General features: G+C 44.0%; 1 protein-coding gene across 3 annotated transcripts in view; it reads left to right on the forward strand.

Annotated features, from left to right (window-relative positions):
- Nucleotides 1-21,656, forward strand: part of SS18 (SS18 subunit of BAF chromatin remodeling complex) — a 63,327-nt gene that overhangs the window by 17,316 nt on the left and 24,355 nt on the right. For all 3 annotated transcript variants that reach the window (XM_084780219.1, XM_084780220.1, XM_084780221.1), the window contains exons 4-5: nucleotides 16,128-16,281; nucleotides 20,182-20,403. In XM_084780219.1, coding sequence (XP_084636345.1) covers nucleotides 16,128-16,281; nucleotides 20,182-20,403 — 376 coding nt within the window. The remainder of the gene's footprint in view (nucleotides 1-16,127; nucleotides 16,282-20,181; nucleotides 20,404-21,656) is intronic.

Here is a 21,656-nt window from a genome sequence, read left to right on the forward strand (position 1 = left end):
CAGAAATCCACCTGCCTCTGCCTCCCAAGTGCTGGGATTAAAGGTGCCACCACACCTGGCTTTTAAAAATCTTTTTAAAGAATCAATTTTTTCTCTGATTTTTCTGTGTTGAAGGAATTTTCAGGCTTTTTGGACCAGAACCTATTACATCATCATCGTCGTCATCTTCATTATCCTCGTGATGTTATTATTGCAGATAGGTTCTTGTGTAGTCTAGGCTGGCCGCAAACTCACTGTGCAGTTTAGATGGCTGATGGCCATCTGCAACTCTGGTTCCAGGGAATTGGACACTTTCCTGACCTACTTGGATACAAGGCATGTATATCGTGCACTGTTGTATGCCAGAAAATTTCCAGGGGAGGCAGAACACACACGAGTACTCACCCCAGAGAGAAACCCTATGACAGAGCAAGGTATGAATGCCACTGAAGTCCAGTTTGGTGACCCGTTGAGTTTTATTGGGGTTACTTAGAGGAGCAGAAGTGACTGAGACACCGCATGGGTGACAGCTCACACAGCTGGGGAGACCTGGAGCACACCACACAGTCTACAGGGGAGCTCACACAGCCTAGAGATTGTTCTTTCCATGTGACTCAGTTGGCCTGAACTTCCCAGTCAGCTAGGCTAGTTTCTGCTGTTTCCAGGCAACCTGTCTGGTCTGTGTTGACTTTACAACTTGACTTGTCTTAAGTTGTCATTGTAGCCTGACTTGATTATCAGCTTTCATTGCTTACTCTGGCAGCAATAAAATTGCCTCACTCTTGACTAGTGAATCTAGTCAGTTTCAGGGACTTCCTGAAGTTGTTTTGAGTTGTTTACCTCCCTGGTTATTAAAGACCTTTCCTGCAGAATGGCAGTTCTCAATCTAGCACGAATACACAACATACACATACATACATGCAAATAAAACACTCATCCACATAAAATGAATGAATAAGAAAGGAATATAATACTTTGTGAGAAGCTAATATGGTAAATTTGAGCAAAGAAATGATTTTTGGTAATGTAAATCTCTAATCTAGAATCTCATCTGTTGCTAAATTATAAATGCTTTTGTTTTGCATTTGTTTTTAAAGTTTACATTTTCCCTTATAGTTCAATTAGTACAGAAACATTTACTCATATATTATCACATCTAATTTTTATAACTAATAATGCATGTAATCTATTAATTTGCTGTTACACGATTAAAAATAGCAAAGAGGCATTTCAGATTCAGTTACCTGAATTCACCATCCATAATCTGTTTTACTAAAAAAGTCCTTATCTGCATTGTTATTTGGTATATTTCATTGTTATAAAACAAAATTTTGCCTAAGAGGGAAATAGAGTGACTGTTCTTACGACCCTGAGCGTGTGGAGGTAGCGTTTTAGGAAGAACAGAAATGACCGAATCATTGATAGAGTCAACAAAGGGTTAAGCTGGTAAAGAACAGGAAGCTTGAGTAGTTAAACTTTATCTGGACACCTGGGTGGAGGCAGGAGGCGGAGGGAGCTGGATCTCTAGGAGCTCAAGGGCAGCCTAACCTACCTTGTGAGCTCTAGGACAGCCAGGACTACATAGAGAGGACTCAGAAAACATACATACAAACAGAAAGCCATCCAGATGATGAACAGTTGCTTTGGAAGTGATACAGGAGGAAGGATGAATTTGAGGATGCTGTGATAATAGAGCCGTAGCATCTTAGCGCCCGGGTAAGTGCGCTTGTATGCACCTGTATCCCAGGGCTTCGGAGATGGGGGCCGGAGAGCCAGAAGCTTGGGGCCAGCCTGGGCTACTTGAAGCCGTCTGTCTCTTTCTCTCACACACACACACAGTGTACAATTAAATGGTTTTAAAAATTATGACAAACACAATCAAGTTTCAAGTTTTTATGTATTTTTCATGAGAAAATGGTGCTTCTGTTGCACCAGTTCATCTTAGTCCATAAAATCAGGAGTTTTAGTGTTGGAAAACCTTTTGGATATCACATCGCCTAGACTTTCAACCTCGGTTGCATCTCAGAGTCATCCATAAAAGGAAATTACTTAACACTAGCAGTAACTGCATTGTCTGCGGCTGAGGTCTGGTTCTGTGTTTAGTGACCGGGGTGAGTGTGAGGGCAGTGAGGTGAGAGAGGCTTGTCTTTCCATGCTTCTTGAATGAAGCATTCAGTGCTATTATGGGATGGATATGAGACCAGAAAAATACAATTCATACATACTCTTACAGTGTGAACTTAACAAGGTCAGTTATGAGTCATTTACGTAGCATGACAAAGAATACTATGTAATAGTATTACAATTAAATACAAATCCCTAGTGTTTAGCATTTAGGGAGGTACTCAGTAAATACCAGGTGATTGTGGTAGTGGAGGCAAAGGCTACCCAAGTACAGAGAGGCTCATGGTGATCTTGAGGGTAGGCTGTCAGCTGCTGCCACTTATTTATCTTGCTTTTCATTTAATTCATTTTGGATACTAGGTTTCAAATAGCTCACCTTTAACCAATTATATGTCTTAAATTTAACTGAATTAAAGGTAGTGGTAATTGTAAATGAAAGACTGATCTATGGGTAAAAATTGATTTAGAGCACATAGTCAGTCTTACGTTTTAGACAATACTTTCATTTTCTGGCCTGTAATTTTTAGGTGATGTTACATTTAAGATCCTGGAAAGCCCTTGGGAGATAATTAATGGCTTTTCTTTTTTCCAAAAGCTTTAGCGGAATTGATTTTTAGTGTTAAGTTCAATGAGTCTTCTGGCAGAACATCATTTAGGGCCCTTCATGACTACAATTTAATATAACTATTTTTATAAGTACAATAGGTAAAGTGAAAACAAACGATGTCGCTGTAGAACGTCCTGGGGATTGCAGCGTGCGCACTGCTGTGTCCCATCTGCTGCTCCGCTCTTTCCCTCTGCCGCTGTGTAGGGCCTGCACTGTGCTGACGAGATGGCAGCTGCTCTTGCTTTTGTCTGTGTGCGCGTTTGTGCAGTGCATGTGGGTGTGTGCCAGGGTGCCTATGCATCCAGCTTTCACGTGGGTTCTGGAACCTACACTAGCTTGTGTGGTGAACACTTTACTTGGCCCTGCCTTTCGACAGCATCTCTACTGTGTGATTTTAATTTGATATTTAGATGAAAGGCTTACATTCTTGTGCGAAGTTTTGGAACAAAGTCTTAAGTATGTGTTAGACAAAATACTATGTTTTCTGATGTTTTTATTCTTTGACTCCTGATTCCTCTTTCTTTTTAAACTGTGTCTGAGTTCAGGTGTTCATGGAGTCCACAAGAGGGTGTCGGATTGCCTGGAGCTGTGGTTCCGGGTCTTTGTGAGATTCCTGGGCCTCTGTGAGAACAGTCCAGTCTTACCCACCGAGCCATCTCTTCCACCTTGTTAGTTTTTAGTGTACTTCTGTTCTTGAGCATCTTCTCAGCGCACATACTTCTTCCGCTGGGGACCACTTACGCTCCTAGTTTCCGGTGTTCTTGACTTCAAGGTCTGCCTAGAAATAGATGGCTTCCAAATAAGGATTTTTTTTGCCTGAGCGTGAGACAAGACTCTAGCTTCCATTAGACACAACTATTTCTGTATTCCACAGGCCTTTCAACACAGTATAAAGACAAACAAGCAAAAACCTGGATTGTGACTGTTAGGGCTCAGACTTCCTGGGGAGATGCAGCAGGCGATGCGGCACATACTGTTCACCCCAGAGAGGGACCCATGATAGACCAAAGTCCACCCTGGTGAACCAGTGTGTCTCACTGTGGATTATGGGTGGGGAGTTCCTTACAGGAGCAGAAATGACTCAAAACAGCTAGATCACCAAAGTCCACTCCTGTACAGGAGACAGCTCAGAAAAGCTGGGGACTTCTGGAGCACACTGCACAGGCGCAGGCCACTCAGGAGTTGAAAAGTGTCCTTTGCAGGTGCCTTTGTTGGTCTAAGCCTTTCCAAGCAGCTCGGTTTGTTTGTTTGTTTGTTTTATTATTTTTTTTCCAGGTAGTTGGCTGAGTTGCTTGGTCTTGGTCTTTCCAGGTTGTGTGTGTTGTCTCAAAATCCTCTCTTAGTCTGGCTGTTCTGAGGGCGTCTCTTCCTCATCTAAGCTGCTCATGAAGTACTGGGGAGGAGCGCGCATTAGATCCAGCACAGGAGAGCAGCAGTGCTATCTGATCTTCTGGTGAAGGGGTTTTTGTTTTGTTTTTAACATAAAAAAGAAAACACTGTAGAAATATTGATTTGATTCCTTCAAAACTGTAAAACAAAGAATTTTATTGCCTTGAATGTTTATAGCCAGATGGCTTAAGTGTGGGATTTTTGTTTGTTTGTATTTTTGAGACAGTGTCTCTCTGTGTAGCCTTGGCTGTCTTGGAGACCAGTCTGGCCTTGAACTCACAGCGATCCACCTGCCTGCTTTCCTGAGTGCTGGAATTCAAGGCGTAGGCCACCACACTGGCCTTCAGTGTGTATTTTATTTTATTTTTTATTTATTTATTTATTTTTGTTTTTTGGAGACAGGGTTTCTCTGTGTAGCCTTGGCTGTCCTGGATTCCCTTTGTAGACCAGGGTGGCCTGAAACTCACAGGGATCCACCTGCCTCTGCCTCCTGAGTACTGGGATTAAAGGCGTGTGCCGTCATGCCCAGCGGCAATGTGTATTTTATAGAGAAATACTGTGTGTATTGAAAGTACACTTCAAGCAGCAGATGAAATTACTAGCTTTGCTTGGTTACGGGGAGCTGCGCAAGGGACACTGGCCTGTGTGCATGTTACGTGTTAATAACATCACAGGCAGCATTTTACCAATAAAGACAAACATAGTTTCTGCTGGACTTTTATCTGTAAAATTCAAAAGCCTCTGCAGTTTATTCTATGTATGTAAAGAGTATTGCCTGTATTTTTCTGTGAATAGGAGAGAGAGAGAGAGAGAGAGAGAGAGAGAGAGAGAGAGAGAGAGAGAATGTGTGTTTGTGTGTGAAGGAGAGTGGGCTATGTTGTTTGCATAGGTATAAACAGTAAAGTACAGTCCATTGGAACGTAAAGGTTGTTTCTTTGACTTTAATTGGAAATAATGTTTCATTGTTTGCTACAGGGCATAGAATCTCTTTGCTATATATAAGCGATGAAGAAAAGAACCCAGGTGTTGGAAGATGAATCTTACTTTTTGCAGTTGTATGCACATATGTTGTGTGTGTTTTTAAAGTATGTATGAGTGTGTTCACGTGTATGGGCTTGTGTGTAGAGCCAGAGGTTGGCTTTGGGTATTTTCCTCAGTTCTAGGTCTTTTATTTTGTGTCAAGGCATCTTACATAACCTGGTCCTCACTGTTACGTATACTGTGCTCTGTCTGCATGTTCACCTGCAGGCCAGAAGAGGGCACTAGATCTCATTATAGATGGTTGTGAGCTGCTGGGAATTGAGGTCATGACCTTTGGAAGAGCAGGCAGTGCTCTTAACCTCTGAGCCAGCTCTCCAGCCCGTACGCCCAAGCTTTACATGGGCGCTGGAGGTCTGGAGTCAGTTCTTCACGTTTGTGTGACGCGCCTGACCAGCTGAGTCATCTCCCCAGCCCCACAACCTGTTACTAGTTACACAAGTACACAGTAGTGTTTGTATAAAGCTGCTCACTGAAGTGTTTATATTAATAAAATCAACGAATAGGAGCAAGTGTCAGCATTGACGATGAGTTAAAAAAAAACAGATGAAGCTGTTTAGTAGAATTTTATGCTTCAATAAGGTTGATTTGTACAATAATAAAGAATGTATAGTAGATGTTTTTAAATTGCACAATAGTGCTGTCCTAGTTTAAAAATCAAACATTTGAAAAAAATTAAGCATATGTTCATAGAGGTCTGTTTTAAATTTCAAGAAATGTGTATACTAAGCTGTTAAATTCCCTAATTGTATTTATTTTTTCATGTTTGTAAATGCATTGATTTTATAATTTAAGCAAATTAATATAGATGTAAGAACAATACAAAGAATGAATATAAATGTGCTAGGTTTTTTTTGGTTGCTGTGACAGACTACCCAAGAAAACAACTTAAGGATTAAAGATTTACTTTGGCAACACGTTTTCAGGAATAGGAGTCTATGGTCAGCTGGCTCCATGGCTTTTCCAGCATGGCGGAAGCACCATGGCGGAAGGCCAGGGAAGCAGGAGAATCAGAAGGAAAGGACCCTTCAGCGAGTGACCCCAGTGGCCAGCGGCCTCAGCTGGTCCCCACGTCCCTTTGTTTCACTGCTTGCAGTAGTCTGCTCAATCAGTTGATCGGTCAAAACTTAGCCGTGGAATGGTTTCAGGAAGGAGCCCCGGAGGCAGTCAGAAGTGTGTGGCACATCTTCCTGGGCTCTGCTCAAGCAGGCGAGTTTGACATCCAGGATTAACCGACACACATACTATCTTTCTTTCCTCCTCCTCTTTTTTTTTTTTTTTTTTTTTTTTGGTTGGTTTTTTCAAGACAGGGTTTCTCTGTGTAGCCTTGGCTGTCCTGGACTCACTTTGTAGACCAGGCTGGCCTTGAACTCACAGCGATCACCTGCCTCTGCCTCCCGAGTGCTGGCATTTATAGGTGTGCACCACCGCGCCCAGCTGACATGCTGTCTTTCATTTCCTTAATGCATGGTGTGCCTGTAGCTTGCAGGTTTGAGCATTTAATCGCCTGATATTGGCAAGGCTATGAGTTAGAGTCCAGCTTTTGCATATAAAGTCATTTACATCCTTAAGTACTTGGGCCTGGAGAGGAGGCCCAGTGGGTAAGAAAGCTTGCTGTGCACAAATGGCAGCAGTCAGGCCGGCGCCGGACAAAAGCTGAGACTTACAGTAGAGAAAACTCGCTGGGAGTGGCGTGGACATTTGAAGCCTCAAGGGCTACCCCAATGGCACACCTCCTCCACTAAGGCCACGCCTCCTAATACTTTCAAACAGTCCACCAGCTGGAGCCAACGGTCAGAAATAAAAGTCTTGACTGTGGGTCGCAGCACCCACGTAAGAAGCTGGGTGTGAGCGTGTGCCATGTTACCCACGTGCTGTAGGGGAGGAGAAGAGGGTGGGCGGCAGCCAGCTTAACCGGGGAGCAGTGATACAACCTTTATTTTACTTTCTGTGTTCCTAGAGATGAATCCAGACCTTCACATGTACGAAGCATGTGTTTCCCATAAGCTGTGTCCTCAGCCCATGTTTTGTTTGCCTTGAAGCATATTCTAGAAAACTCCTCTCCTGGGAAGAGGAATGCACTTTCCTTTCTTACTGGAAGTGAAGGCTCACTTAGGAGGATCACAGGTTCCAGAACAACCCGACCAACAAGAGTCGACCCCATCTCAGTCGGATGGATTGGTGAGGCTGTGGCATCCTGTGTCAATGCATGGCCAGCCAAGGCTCTGGTGTATGTGCGTGTATAGCTTTTACCAGCGTTACGCAGTTTGCGTGTGCATATGTCTCTTGTTGCTAGTTTGTGATTCTCACGTTTCTGTGTCAGTGGAGTGCCTCCTTGTGAGAGCTTTATTAATGTCAGTTACATGACAATGAGGAAGCTAAACATCTGTTTGTAGTGGTTTGTTTGTATTCTAAAGAGATATTGAATGTAATTTGATGTGATGATTTATAGTTTTATGGCAAACTGAAGTTTTTGAATTCGTTAATTTATTGAGTGTATCTTGTTGACACTACGTTAGGCTGTAGCAGCTAGTGCTTCTGAAGTCAGCGGACAAAGCAGCCAGAACCCTCACAGTTGTCTTCCATCAGGCAAGGCAGGCAGAGTGAACATTCCTCTTGGGTGTTGAAAGATGCTGAGCTGTGGAGAGGGAAGGCAGAGAGCAGGAGATGTGTATTTGGGGTGCTAAGAAGGCGACCTTTGAACAGGCGTTGGAGGAAGTTGGGCAAAGTGGCCGATGTGAAACTGTCTCTTGCTAAGGGAGCAGTGCGGCGGCCCTTGGCTGATAAGAGAGTAAGGAGGCAACAGAAGGTGGCTCTGTGGGCTGCCTGAAGGACCTGGGTCTTCCCTTTGAGAGTTGAGAAGTTATTGTTTTAACAGGGTCCTGTGCAGACTCTGAACACTGTGCTATAGAAGAGGGTGGGTGGGTTGAAGGTCTCAGGAGGTGGCAGCTGTGACGCCAGAGATGTGGCAGTAGCTGCCCCAGGACGACGGTGCAGGAGGCGGTAGACATGGTCACAGCGCAGGTGTAGAGGGCAGAGGATACACGGAGAATGTAATGCCAGCGGGATTGAGAAAGGGATGTTGGAGGTGGCTTCACCGCCCTCGGCGTGGAAGTGGGTCCACGTGATTCGGGATAAGTTGATTTGAGCATGGGAGGTAATCAAGTATTAGAGTCTGAGATTTCCAGAAGAGGTGAAGAAATAGTGGGGCCAGGAGGAGGGTCAGTGAAGAGTGCTTGTGAGCATGCCCAAGACCCTGGCTGAGACTGAGATTCCTGCACTGGGGAAAACAAATGTTCAGTGGAACACCTCTAATTTATATTTCATAGCTATTTCTCACATATTTATCAAGTAGATACTGGGTGGTTGAGATCCCCAACAACAAGCAAATAATGTAACTGTGGCCCTCAGCATTATTTAACTTACTGTGTAGAAGAACTGACAGACACTGAGCGGTGACAAACGTGGAAAATTAGAATTGAGCTAAGCGATGGAGGAGACCTGGGATGCTGGGAGTAGACAGTGGGGGACCCAGCTGCTCTCATGTCATTTCCATAAAGCCATGAGCTTACTGCTCCTCAGAACACTGCTGTCATCCCCAGAGTTCCCAGAGTCCCTTTCTCGACTAGTTTTTAGACCTTTGACCTTTTCCTAATTGACTGTAGGAATTTTTAAAACAAAAACTGAGCCTCAAACCCAGACTTCAGTGCTGGCCTTCAAACCCAGGGCCTTGTAAGTTTTTGTTGTCTGTATTTCTTTCACATAGCTTCTACTTTGAAAGTTGCCTTGGTCTGCTTATAACAGCACTGGATGAATATTTCTCTGATGTAAGTGTTCCTTTTCCTGTGTCACGGTTACGAAGGTATGCCTGTATTTCCTTAACTTATCCAACAACATCCTGCGTCCAGTTTCTGGTGGGGATAAAAGGAAAGGCTGTGTACAATCTGTTACATAGCACACTCACTCAGCTCCATTTATTGGGAAGTGTTCATTGACAATGAATGCTAGTTGTTGTCCTTACTGTGTGCGTGAGTTCTCAGTTAGGACCAACATCTAGGCTCCTTTCTTGGTCTGTTTGTCCTTGCACCAAGCACATGTTTTTATTATTGTACCTTAGAGTTAGTTTTCATGTTTGCTAGTCATGATTCTTAAGATAATCCCAGCACTCAGGAGGCAGAGGCATGCGGAGCACTGTGAGTTCAAGACCAGCCTGGTCTACAAAGCAAGTCTAGGACACAAGGCTACACAGAGAAACCCTGTTTTGAAAAACCAAAACCAAAAGATGTCTCCGGATATTTATTTGAAATCCTTCCCATGTACGTGTAAATGTTAGGGAGTTTGAATTCCTGGGAAAAGCCAGCTGTGCTTTAGATGTATGGCCTACAAGTCTTCTCTGGGTTGGCATTGGAAAACCCGTTATCTTTATGCCTTGAACAAAGATGCACGTCCCTTTGTTGCCACCTGCCTTCAGTTGTTCTCAACAGTGTTTCGTCTCGCCTTACGATAAATGCTGCCAGCTGAGAATTTCATTTTCAGATTCTTGGAAATGCACAGTAACACAGTTGATGTATGTATTCACTTATTCTCCGTGTGTACTCTGTCATGCATCTGGGAAGAAAAAAGGAATTGGTTTCCTTTCTCAGTCTTCTGCTGTTGTTGCTTTTTTTCTAGTTTACTTCTGACATTTATTTGTTTATTGATTTATTTTACTGAATATCAACATTAATAAACATTTTTGTCTTTCTTTTTTCTTTTCAAGACAGGGTTTCTCTGTATGGCCTTTGTTATACTGTAGACCAGGCTGACGTCAAACTCACAGAGATATGTCTGCTTCTGCCTTCCCGAGTGCTGGAATTAAAGGCGTGTGCCATGTCTTTTTATTTATTTATTTATTTTTCATAACTGCAGGAGGGGCAGGAGTGCAATATTTCGTTAGTAAGATGATGTTGGTTGTAAACTTCCTATAAGTTAGTTTTATTTGATTCTTTTGCCCTTTTTAAAAAGAATGATTATTTTGTGTGTAAGCGAGATGGGGCTTGTGAGGGCCATGTATGCTGTGAGCATCACAGGGCAGCTCAGTGGAGGTGTTTCTCTCCTCCACCTTAGATGAGTTCTTGGGGTCATGCCCCTACTCATCAGACTTGGACTGTGGGGCTTGGGCCCCCTTACCTGCTTGGCCACCTGGCCAGGTCCACTCCTCTTGTTATTTGCAGAGGACTATTATATGTAGCTATTCAATCTATTGAATGTTTTCTCTTCATAGTCTGTAGATGTCACTTTGGTGATTGGGTGCATTGTGCCACTTCCCACAGCCCCCTGCGCTGACCTGCATTCTCAGAGTGAAGTCCACTGCTTATGATGTGCTGCATCACCATTCCCTGCTCTATCGACTTGCTCTGCTCTATTTTGGTCAATGGTTTTTAGTGTCTGAAAACATGTCCTGTGATTTTTTTTTTCTTCCTGAAATATCTTTGTGAGGGTGTAATAGCCTTGTAAAGAACTGGAAACTGCTCAGGAAAGATTTTAAGTTATGGATGAGTTTTTTGTTTGTTTGGTTTGGTTTGGTTTTGGTTTTTCAGGACAGGGTTTCTTTGTGTAACCCTGGCTGTCCTGGAGCTATCTCTGCAGACCAGGCTGGCCTCAACATTAGAGAGATCTGCCTGCCTCTGCCTCCCAAGAGTGCCTGGATCAAGTTTTTGTTTTTGAATTTTTTTTTAATAGAGAAACTTTCAAATTTACCTGCCTTCCTTCTCCTTTCTTGTTGCTGGGACAATCCAGGGCCTCACCTATTAGTTGCTCCACTGCTGGACTGCCCCTCAGACTTTGTATTTTTTGTGTCACTTTCCTTAAGCTCTGTATTCCAGATGCTTTGTCTCCTTCATCCGAGTTATCAGATGTCTTATTTAAACCTGTTCTGAATGGTCTCTGGCTGTCTGTTTTAATTTAGTCTATTAAGTATGTATTGCTCACTGTTTGTACCCTAATTTCTTAATTAAAATTTGTATATTCCTTTTTCTTGATTATTTCTGCCAAGGTTTGCCAGCCGTTGGTAGCTCAAAGAACCAGCATTTGACTTCTTTAAACTATAAGCTATCATCTGCTTGTAGCTTAAGCTGCACGTCACTGTTCTTTGTCCTTTTTTGAGCCAGGATCTTGCTGTGCAGCTCTGAGTGTCTCAGAGCATGGCTCCTCCAGCCTTCGCCTTGTCAACGGCTTAGAAGAATTCTGTGCATGCACCCTGGGCTGCGCTACCACAGTGATGCTGCATTTTAGTAATCACTCAACTAAAATTTATTTCTGCTCTCATGTGATTGCTTCCTTGACTAAAATTTTGTTAGTGATTTGTAGTTAATTCTGCTGGCCTGTTCTGCCATTTTTGCTTTGCTTTCCCCCCCCCCCCTTTTTTTTTTTGGTCATCTATGAATTGCTGGGAGAAGTATGTCAGAAGTCTCTGACTTTGTTTTTTGTTTATTTGCTTAGTTTTTTGAGAGACAGGGTTTTACTGTGAGTCATTTTGTAGACCAGGCTGGCCTTGAACTCACAGAGATCCGCCTGCCTCTGCCTCCCCGAGTGCTGGGATTAAAGGTGTATGCCACCACGCCCGGCTGACTCTCTGACTCTTTCTGTGTCTTCCTCCCTTGGTTCTCTCAGCTTCTGCTTGGATCTTTGAGGTTGTGTTGTGAAGTGCACACACACTCTGCTTGTCAGCTCTTGCTGTTGTGTCTTCATCCCGGAGAGCACCCCTCCTTCTAGTGGTACTGATGATCTGTCCATCCCAGGGCCCTGTGCTTGCGCGCTGCTTTACTGCTGATCTGTTCCCAGCCCCCCCCCATATGTCATTGTTAGTTTGAATGTTAGTAGGAATTTACATTTATTTATATATTCATTCATTCATCTCTTCATACTCTTCAAACACATGCTCTTACATAGATAACTATTTGCTTTTTTAAAGATTTTATTTCTTGGGGGCTGGAGAGATAGCTCAGAGGTTAAGAGCAGTGACTGCTCTTCCAGGAGTCCTGAGTTCAATTCCCAGCAACCACATGGTAGCTCACAACCATCTATAATGTGATCTGGTGCCCTCTTCTGGAGTGCAGGTGTATATGCAGGCAGAGCACTGTATATATAATAATAAATAAATCTTAAAAAAAAAAAAAAGATTTGATTTCTTTTTAGTGTATGAGAGTTTGCCTGCATGTCTGTGCAGCATGTGTGCACCTGTTGCCTGCAGAGGCAAGAAGAAGCTGTCAGGTCCCCCGGAGCTGGAGTTCCCAGGTTATGAGCTGCGCTATAAGCGCTGGGAACTGAGCTCAGGCTCTTTGGAAGAGCAGCTGGTACTCTGCACTGATGAGCCATGTCTCCAGACAGACCACGGTTGTCTTTTGCTGAACCTCCTGTAACAAATTCTCTCTTTTGCTCACCTTAAAGAATTGTTGTTTCATCCTCAAGTCAGACAGAGGGGTATTTTATCTTAGTGTAGAGCTGGGCTGGCTTGTGTCTTAGTACTTTACAGGAGTCCTTATACTAACTGTGGACAACTCTTAGCCCGTGTTCTCCAGCCATGTCACTGTTTTACTCTGTGCTCTGTAAATCCAGTCACATATGCTTCCGGTTTCGCTTTCTGCGTGCTGGGCCGTGCGCATGCAGACAGGCTGCTTACACCACCGATGTCCCCAGGGTGCACTCTCTCTGTGCTGTTTGCCTTTTCTCTTTTATGTCTCTGTATTTGTGTCTATAATTTCTATAAATATTTTTAGTTTTTTTGTTTCTATCTATTGCATTCTTAGTTTCAGTGATTTCATCTGCTTCAAGAATTTACATGTTAAGACTTTACAGAAATTATTCATTTTCCTGGTTTTCCCTTCCTTCCTTCCTTCTTCCTTCTTCCTTCTTCCTTTCTTCCTTCCTTCCTTCTTTCCTTCCTTCCTTCCGTTCTTTTCCACTCTTGATAATATCAAGCATGGCTATTAAGGTTTCTGACAGCCCTAAAATCTGACTGCTTTCTGTGTGTTTGTTACTTACCGGATTTGGGAGGTTGCTTGATATAAATGTGCTTACTGCCAAGTCTGACAATGTGAGCTTGATCTTCAGGACCCACATAGGGAAGAGAGAGAACTGCTCCCTCAAACTGCCTTCTGACAGTGTCTGTCCCCTTCCCCCCCCCATCCCCGACACAGAGTACAAATAAGAATTTTAAAATGTAATTTTCTTATTGTTTCTCTGATCTGTCTATCCTTTTGGATTAAGATAAAGTCCACTCACTGTGTTAGCCGTTATAAAACACACAAGTCAGTGCCGTTTAGTATGTGCAGTTAAAACATTACCACTATGTCGTATCAAAATCACAAAACCTCTATGTGCAGCTGGCAGCCCTGGGTTCAGTTATCACGCCTGCATGGCGACCCAGAGCATCTGTACCTCTTATTCCTGTGGCTCCACTGCCCCATTCTAGCTTCCTGGGGCACCAGGCACTCATGTGGCGCGCGCGCGCACACACACACACACACACAGAGAGAGAGAGAGACCAAACAGCTGTAAAAAAAGAAATCGTAGGGGAAAAACCCCTCATGTCTGATGCCACAGAAGATCAATTCTCCCTTCTGCTCCTCACTGGGCAGCAACTAATCTGCTCTCTGTCCCTGCATTTGCTCGCCTTGGGCATTTGTAAAAAACGGAGTCATGTGATAGCCTCTTCCAGGAAGCCTTTTTCACTTGGCGTCCTTCAGGCTCCCCCTGTTGAGCATGCATCACTTCCGCATTGCTTCTGTGTGATGAGATACTAACTGCTCCTCTCTGATGCTGGTCGGTGTTCTGTTTATCCCTCGCTGGCTGGCAGACACCACGGTGTTTTCACTTGGTGTTCTTCTGTGGGTGCCTTAGTGTTACCGACTGTTCTCAGCTCTAGAACATGCACAAGAGTTGGAACTGCTAGATTCAGTGCTGACTCGGAGTTAAGCTTGTTGAGTGGTGACGTTTGCCATGGTGCCTGCGCCTTTGTCACATCCCCACCAGGACATGGGAGGTTCGGGTCCCCTAACATTTGCTGTTTTGCCAAGTCCTTACTCTGATGTATCACAGCATCCTGCGGTTGTTGGATATTTCCTCCTGTTTTTCATAATGCCCTGTGAGTTTAACAGAATGCCTGACACTGTGGCTGAACAACAGCAGTGCACATCCCTGTTGCCTCCTTCCGAAGGGAACCATTTGCCTTTGGTGTTGAGATACCCAGAGGTTCCCTATCCAGGCGGACCTGTGAAGGCTGCCCGCACTCTACAGTAGCCGTGTGCTGCAGAGAGCTGGGTCCTTCATGAAAGCCCCTCCGGCTTGGTGGGCTCCAGTCGTCTTCCAGACATCTGCTTCACTCTGTCACTTCTGTTTCTCCTTCATCTGCTTCTTCTTTTGATGCTTTAAACTCACATTTTCCTTCTTGCAGTTGTTAGAGATTCTGCAGAACGATAGCTTTCTCCCGGGGCTCGCCCTGCGCACTGCATAGTCAAGGAAAGGCCAAGGTCCGTTGCGTGCTCTTCCATTAGACCCTCTGTGTGGAGCTGGAGCCTTCAGTCCTCCTCCGCCTGGCTCCTTAGTGCCTTCGGGCCGTTCTTTTGTTTCCCAGTTAGCACCCGATAACTTTTACTATCAGGAGAGTGAGTTTGTTATACTTTGTAATAATAATAGTGATTCAGGATGTACAGAGAGTTAATCAGATTTGGAGGTGATATACATATATATATATTTAAAAGTAAGATTTGTGACTTGATGTCCCTTTTTAAAAATAAATCAGAACTAAATTATCAAGTACATAAAGATACAAACTAAAGACTTGAAGATGAGATTTTAAAACTTTTACTAATCTGGATTAGTAATCTGGATTTACTAATAAGGAGGTTAAAAGTTGTGATTTCTCCCCCAAATGGTACTATTAGAAATAACCAGTATTTCTGCAACTGGTAGTGATTCATTAACAGTGAGTAGTTAATGGTGTTGGCTAAAGAACTATGTGTGTGTGTGTGTGTGTGTGCTGCTTTCTTCAGATCTGGAAAGCTACATAATAACTAATTAGAGGTGGCAAATGTGAGGAACTGCTGAAGTGGACATCACCATAAGGCCTGGAAGGAAGAAGGAAGGAGGGCAGGACGAGATGTGTGGAGAGAGAGAGTGAGTGTGTGAGTGTGTGTGTGTGTGTGTGTGTGTGTTCCTACCGGTCAGCTGAAAGTGAGGGTTTGGAGAGAAGCTAACCAGCTGTCTGTCTGTCCAGCGCACGGAGGGAGGCAGGTGTTGAGCATCTCGTGTGCGTGTGCCTGTGTGTATGTTCTTTCACGGTTTTGTGAACTCTCAGGTTTAGCGAGTGGCTTTCTTCAGCATTTTGTTAGGAACGCTGCCACAGGCCCTTTAGAAGCCGCCGTCCCTGTACCCTTGGAAGCCGTTGGTAACATTCCCTGCTGTAGCAGTGATTGGCACAGAAATGCCGATCGAGCTGCTGGCTCCTGTGTTAAAGCATTTTCCCACTGCCAGTACTCACCCTCGAAGTATAAAAGACATTGTTTTTTCTGACTTCTTGCTCCTTTTATGTATTTTGCTGCTATTATCTCCTTTGCAGGTAAAAATCTACCATTAATAAACATCCAAATACATTTGTATTGAAAGGACACTTAGTTTTTTAAATGTAACTTAAATAACAGCAAAGGCACATTAGAGATCATAAATAAATAAATGAAAAATCTGTATAGCCTGCTAGAAAATGCCTTTTCCCTGTGAGGTTTTTTAAAGTTAAAACGCGCTTTGATTGTAGTCTAGTTTCCAAGGCTCTTGAACTTATGAGGGATAATAAATATGATATTAATAAGTCCATCATTAAAATGCATTAGAAGGCACTGAAATGCATTTATTGTTTTGTTTATATCCAGTTTAATAATATAGACAGCCGCCATTCCTATGAATCTTTCATACCTTAGCCTACTGTTCCCTTGGTTGACTAAGTGTCTTCTTTCAGCCGCCCACGCAGGCTCTGCCGATGGGTCCTGGAGGGATGAGCCAGAGCGGCCCCCCGCCCCCCCCTCGCTCTCACAACATGCCTTCAGACGGGATGGTGGGAGGGGGCCCTCCTGCCCCACACATGCAGAGCCAGATGAACGGCCAGATGCCTGGTAAGTTTTTCTCCTCTAAGACATTAACACCAGAGTTGCTTAGCAACTGAAACGACACGGGGGCTCAGGGGATACTAGATTGTTGATGACAAAACTGCTTTGAATGCCCCCGAGTCCAAGCGCTCTTCGAGTTTGTTAGCTACAGAGCTACGTGACCTGTATTCAGTGTTTATCAGGCCGCCCTTGGGCTTTGCTGTAGCTGACACACAGCATTCCTCTGATGAACAGAACTGGCTAAATTTAGTCTGTCTGAAACTATGCAGTACAGTTGGCTTTGGGAGCTTTTCAGGGGAAAAAGGATTGTGCATGGCCTGAGAAGTAAAACCTGTTCGTACCATAAAAGTACTGTAGTATTAGTTACCTGAAATGTATGAACTCAGAAAGGGAGCACTGCAGAGAACACCTGGGGGCAGGGTTGTCCCTGCAGTGCTAGCGTGCTTAGTCTTTCCTTGCAGAGAGTTCTAAAGCCGACTCGAGAGTCTTACTAGTACTTATGCTTCATAGAGTATCATTACCATGGGGATTGATTTAGAAGCAGTATTGAAAGCTGAACACTAATACAAGCTTTCTTACATATTACCCAGCCTGACTTTAGCATCAGTATAATAGTAACCTTTTTGGGCTATTTGGGTGTAACAAATAGTCTGGGGCATAAGTTTTGGTAAAGTGTACTCCGCCTTTAATATGAGAATGTTTTTACGTTTTGGAGTCTAGGATTATTTTCATTAGTGAAAAAGAAAAAAGCACTTTTCAGTAAACAGTAGAGTAAATTAAAATAACAGAACAGTTCTGTTATTTAAAAAAATTATTACTAGCCTGATAATTGATATGTACAGCATACTCTTACTCGGCCGGCTGGGTCGTTGCTTGCATTGGTGTCCAAGGATGGATGACGGACACAGTAAGCGAAACAAAGGGAGAGCACTGAGCCGAGAGACGAGGTAGCCGGCTAAGACTAGTGTGCAGTTGATCGCGCGGGAGGCAAGCGGTGTCTCCGTGGTTCTCCTCTGTTTGCTGCCGTGGCTGCACTGATGACCCACGCGCAGCCCTCGGCTGGCCGCACTGATGACCCATGTGCAGCGCGGGGGTGGCCATCGAGACACACTGCGTTTTAGTTTACAGTCAGACTGTCGCCGAGAGAAAGCTGCGTGCTAAGTCCATGCCTGTCTGGGCCCGGTGCTAGTCCAGGTTAGCTATTGGGGCTGCGTGACTTTGTGTGGTGGAAACTGATTAGAATTCTTACTCAACTCTCCAGATTACATTGAGACCTAAGGCCGAGGAAACAGCTGAGAAGCATATACTCATTGTTAGCCTGACATACTGTTTTTTTAATAAAGCGTATGTAATAGATACGACATTTTGTATTAAAACATTTAAGTGCTTATTATGTATGTGGCTGTGTACGGAGGTCAGAGGGGACTGAGCCGTTGGCTGTCCGCCTTACTGAGGGAAGGTCTCGTTTCTGCCGCTGCCCTGTGTGCTCGCGGCCAGCTGGCCTGTGGACTTGTCTTCTGTCTCTCATGTCGCTGGAGGAGGGCTGGGATTTCAGGTGTGTGCCACTGTGTCTGGCCTTTTATGTAGATTCCAAGCACTGGGCTTAGAGCAGCTTACACAGCAGGGATGCTGTGACCTGCTAAGCTGTTTCTCGCACACCTGGAAATAACTTCTCCTGAGCAAAGGTTACCTACCAGCTGATGAGAGAGGTGCTGGAACACTACAGAGCTTCTAGAACAAGGCCCATCACTGTCTTAAAGTGTAAAGCTTGCTCTTGTGAGAGATTGAAAGACAAATAGCTTATATTTTCTTCATCTGTTTTTAGTTTCCTAGCATAGTTTTAATAGTTCATTTATATGATTTTAATTTCAGGGCCACTTGCATCATTTGATCTTAGCCAGATAATCTTTCAGTCACAGCTTTTTTCTTTTAATCAAATTTATCAAAAAGAAATTTTTGTTGTTGTTGGTTTTTGTTTTTTATTAAGCTTAAAAAATAAAATTCACAGAAAAAAAAATAGATAAAATTCACATGACTATGGAACCAAAATCAAAAGGCACAGAAATTTCTGCACCCTTTGCCTCTCAGATGCTTAAGGTCTGGGGAGCAAGAAAGGGGCTTGTGTAATTTCTGATTTATTTCCTTTCTCCCTCCCTTACCCTCCCCTCCCTCTCCCCTTCTCCTCCTCCTCCTCCTCCTTCTTCTTCTTCTTCCCCCCCCCCCCCCCTCTCTCAAAACACCCTTTACATAAACTCTTTCCATTCAGTGTACAGAGAGCTGCCTTATTCTCATTGGTGGCTATGCCACATGCTTTAAAACAAAAATATTTTCCTGCCATCTGTGCACGTGTGTGCAGTCCTCTAGGTAGCCAGCAGGGGGCACAGGATCCCCTGAGACTAGAGCTACCAACATTGTAAGCTAGGGTGGGTGCTGGGCATCAAACCCAGGTCCTGTGGAAGGGCAGCCAGTGCACGGAACCACTGAGCCGCGGCTCCAGCCTCGCAGCCTTCTTTGTAGATGTATCTAATCTGTATGCCATTTTCTGGTAAAGTTTATAGTGTTGTGATATGTCTTTGCACATGTGTATGTTTTTGCATACATAGATATATACTCCAAAACTTTCTACTTGTAGATTTCCTACAACTTAATGATTAGATCACAAGTACATTTTAAACTGGGGCTAGTGGTGCTTACTACATAATGAATTTAAGGCCAGTCAGTGCTACGGAGTATTCTGTATCATAAAACCAAACCAAAACAAATTCAGGACAAATCCATAGTCACTGCAAATTGCTCTGTATAAAAACAGTACTTAGTTAGATCTGTATTCCTTGAGCAATGTATGAAAGTGTTTCTTCCCAGTGTGCTGCATCAGTGTGTAAGACAGGGTCCCGCTGAGCCTGGGCCTCACTCATGGGCTAGACTAGCTGGCCAGTGAGCCCCAGGGCTTACAGGTGTGTGCTGGGGGCCCAACCCAGCCCCACATGGCTGCCCGCTAAGCACTTTATCAACTGAGCTGTATCCCTAGCTTCTAGTTAGGGTTTTTTGTTGCTGTTGTTTGGTTTTGGTTTTCTGAGACAGGGTTTCTCTGTGTAGCCTTGGCTGTCCTGGACTCAGTTTGTAGGCCAGGCTGGCCTCGAACTCACAGAGATCCACCTGCCTCTGCCTCCCAGCACTGAGGCGTGCGCCACCATGCCCAGCCCTTAGTTTTTTTTATTCAGATTTATTTTTATGTAGCTAAATTTATCCATTTATTATGGCTCTGAGCTTTCAAGCATAGTTAAGGCCTTCCCCTTTCTAAGATTATTTTCAAAGTTTCATGTTTGAAATTATCCTTTATGGTTTGTTTTCCTTTTAATATTTACATTTTTTGTATACATGAAATTAGTTTTAGTGGAAAGAATGAGCTAGGGATCCAACTAGATGTTTTTCCAAGTGGCTATCCAGTTGTTAGTGCCCTCTGTGCTGAAGACTGTCTCTTTTACCATGGATATAAATGTTACTATTATTTTTTTTATCATTTGCTACTTTATGTATTCGACATATTTTTATACTCTTGTGCTTCATTGACTGGTACCTGTTTGCTTGTGTCAGCTAGTGCCACATACTTGATTATTTCTTGAGTCTCACTGTCTTGGCAAGCTAGTGTTCCTTCCTTATTCTTCTCCAGACACTTCCTGGCTTTCTAAGATCAGTTTCCTCATCTCTAAACTGGGAAAATAGCAACATGTACCTTATCAGAGTTATCTGCTTAAACTGTTTACTTATTTCCTAATGATTAAATATTCAAGTTGTTGCTTAGGCTGTTACTACAGTAACTTAAAAAAAAACCCAAAAACAAAACAAAGACTTGTACCGTGCCTCTTTTTGACTCTCATTTTCAATTCTGACCATTTTTCTTCGAAGGGCCTAACCATATGCCGATGCAGGGACCTGGGCCCAATCAGCTCAACATGACAAACAGCTCCATGAATATGCCTTCAAGCAGCCATGGCTCCATGGGAGGTTACAACCATTCCGTGCCATCATCCCAGAGCATGCCCGTGCAGAACCAGATGACGATGAGTCAAGGGCAGCCAATGGGAAACTATGGTCCCAGACCAAACATGAATATGCAACCAAATCAAGGTAACTCTGTCCTCATCGCTCCTGCCCCTCTTCAGCAGCTCTGGCGCCTTCATGCCCCTCCTCCCAACTCATGGCCTCTTCCTTAACTGATAGTGTTGTTGGGGGTGTGCACACACACATGCACACATGTTTACACACATGAATATACAACTGGAGTCCATTCAGCGTTGCTTGTGTTTAGGGCTGACCACTTGGAATAACCTGTTTGGGAGCGGCCTAGTTCTCTCTCAGCAGCGACTGGACCACTTGTAGCTCTTCATCTACGTGTAGGACTTTGTGCAATTTCCTCTGCATGTTTGCATGCCAACTGGTGGTTCCATGCTGGTCTTGTTTAGGCAACGGTGTTATTGAGATGTCATGGGTACGGTCTCCCTGTCATGTCTGGTAGACACTGTGTAGCAGCTCTCTGGGTCTCTGACTCCTGTTTTGGTGAGCAGGGGCTGTCGGGGCTGCCCTCAGCCTCTGCAGTGCTGGCATTGCACACATAAGCCCGGCACTGACCGTTATGCTTTTGTTTTCTTTCTTTTTTCTTTTTTCTTTTGTTTTTTTGAGACAGGGTTTCTCTGTGTCCCCCTGTCTGTCCTTGGCTTTGTAGACCAGGCTGGCCTCGAACTCACAGAGATCCGTTAGTCTTGGGCCTCCCAAATTCTGGGATTCAAGGCGTTCGCCACCACACCCAGCTCTATTTTATGCCCTGTTGCTTTGTTTTGGTGATTTAAGACAGTCTCTGTCTTAAGTATGAGTTGAGTTACAGTTGTGCTCATGAGAAAACAGCACTTGAGTAGAGGCCGCCTTGAGTCTTTTATCTGTGTTTAGAAAGTAAGTTGCTCAATCTGCCTTTTCAAGCTGGTCTGCCTTTTGCACATTTTATTTGGAGTTCTGTGTTGTTTAATTGTTTCATAATGCTGGTCCCTGGGTAAGCCAGCGTTTTGTTTTATGCTAGAAAACTGGGGCATACAGTTTGCCTTCACAAGCACGCTTATCTTAAAACTCACCAGCCGGGCTCTGTTCACTTGCTGGGGCGCTTCTGATGACCTCTGATGGCCTTTCCTGTGACTGAGGCAGGGAAGGCCCTTCTGAAGGGTTTGCCTTCTGAGTGTTTAGTGGGGTGTCTCTGCACCCCGCCCTAGCTGGTTCCCAGGCTGGGATGCACTGCATTTTGTTATTAGTCTTAGTGAAGTTACTGCCATGTTTCTCCTGTAAGTATCCTGTAAATAATAACTGAGAGCCAGTAAGTGGCGCTCTGTTCTGCT

Source organism: Acomys minous (assembly GCF_964271855.1).
Source record: "Acomys minous genome assembly, chromosome: 4".
In the NCBI taxonomy this organism is placed as follows: domain Eukaryota; kingdom Metazoa; phylum Chordata; class Mammalia; order Rodentia; family Muridae; genus Acomys; species Acomys minous.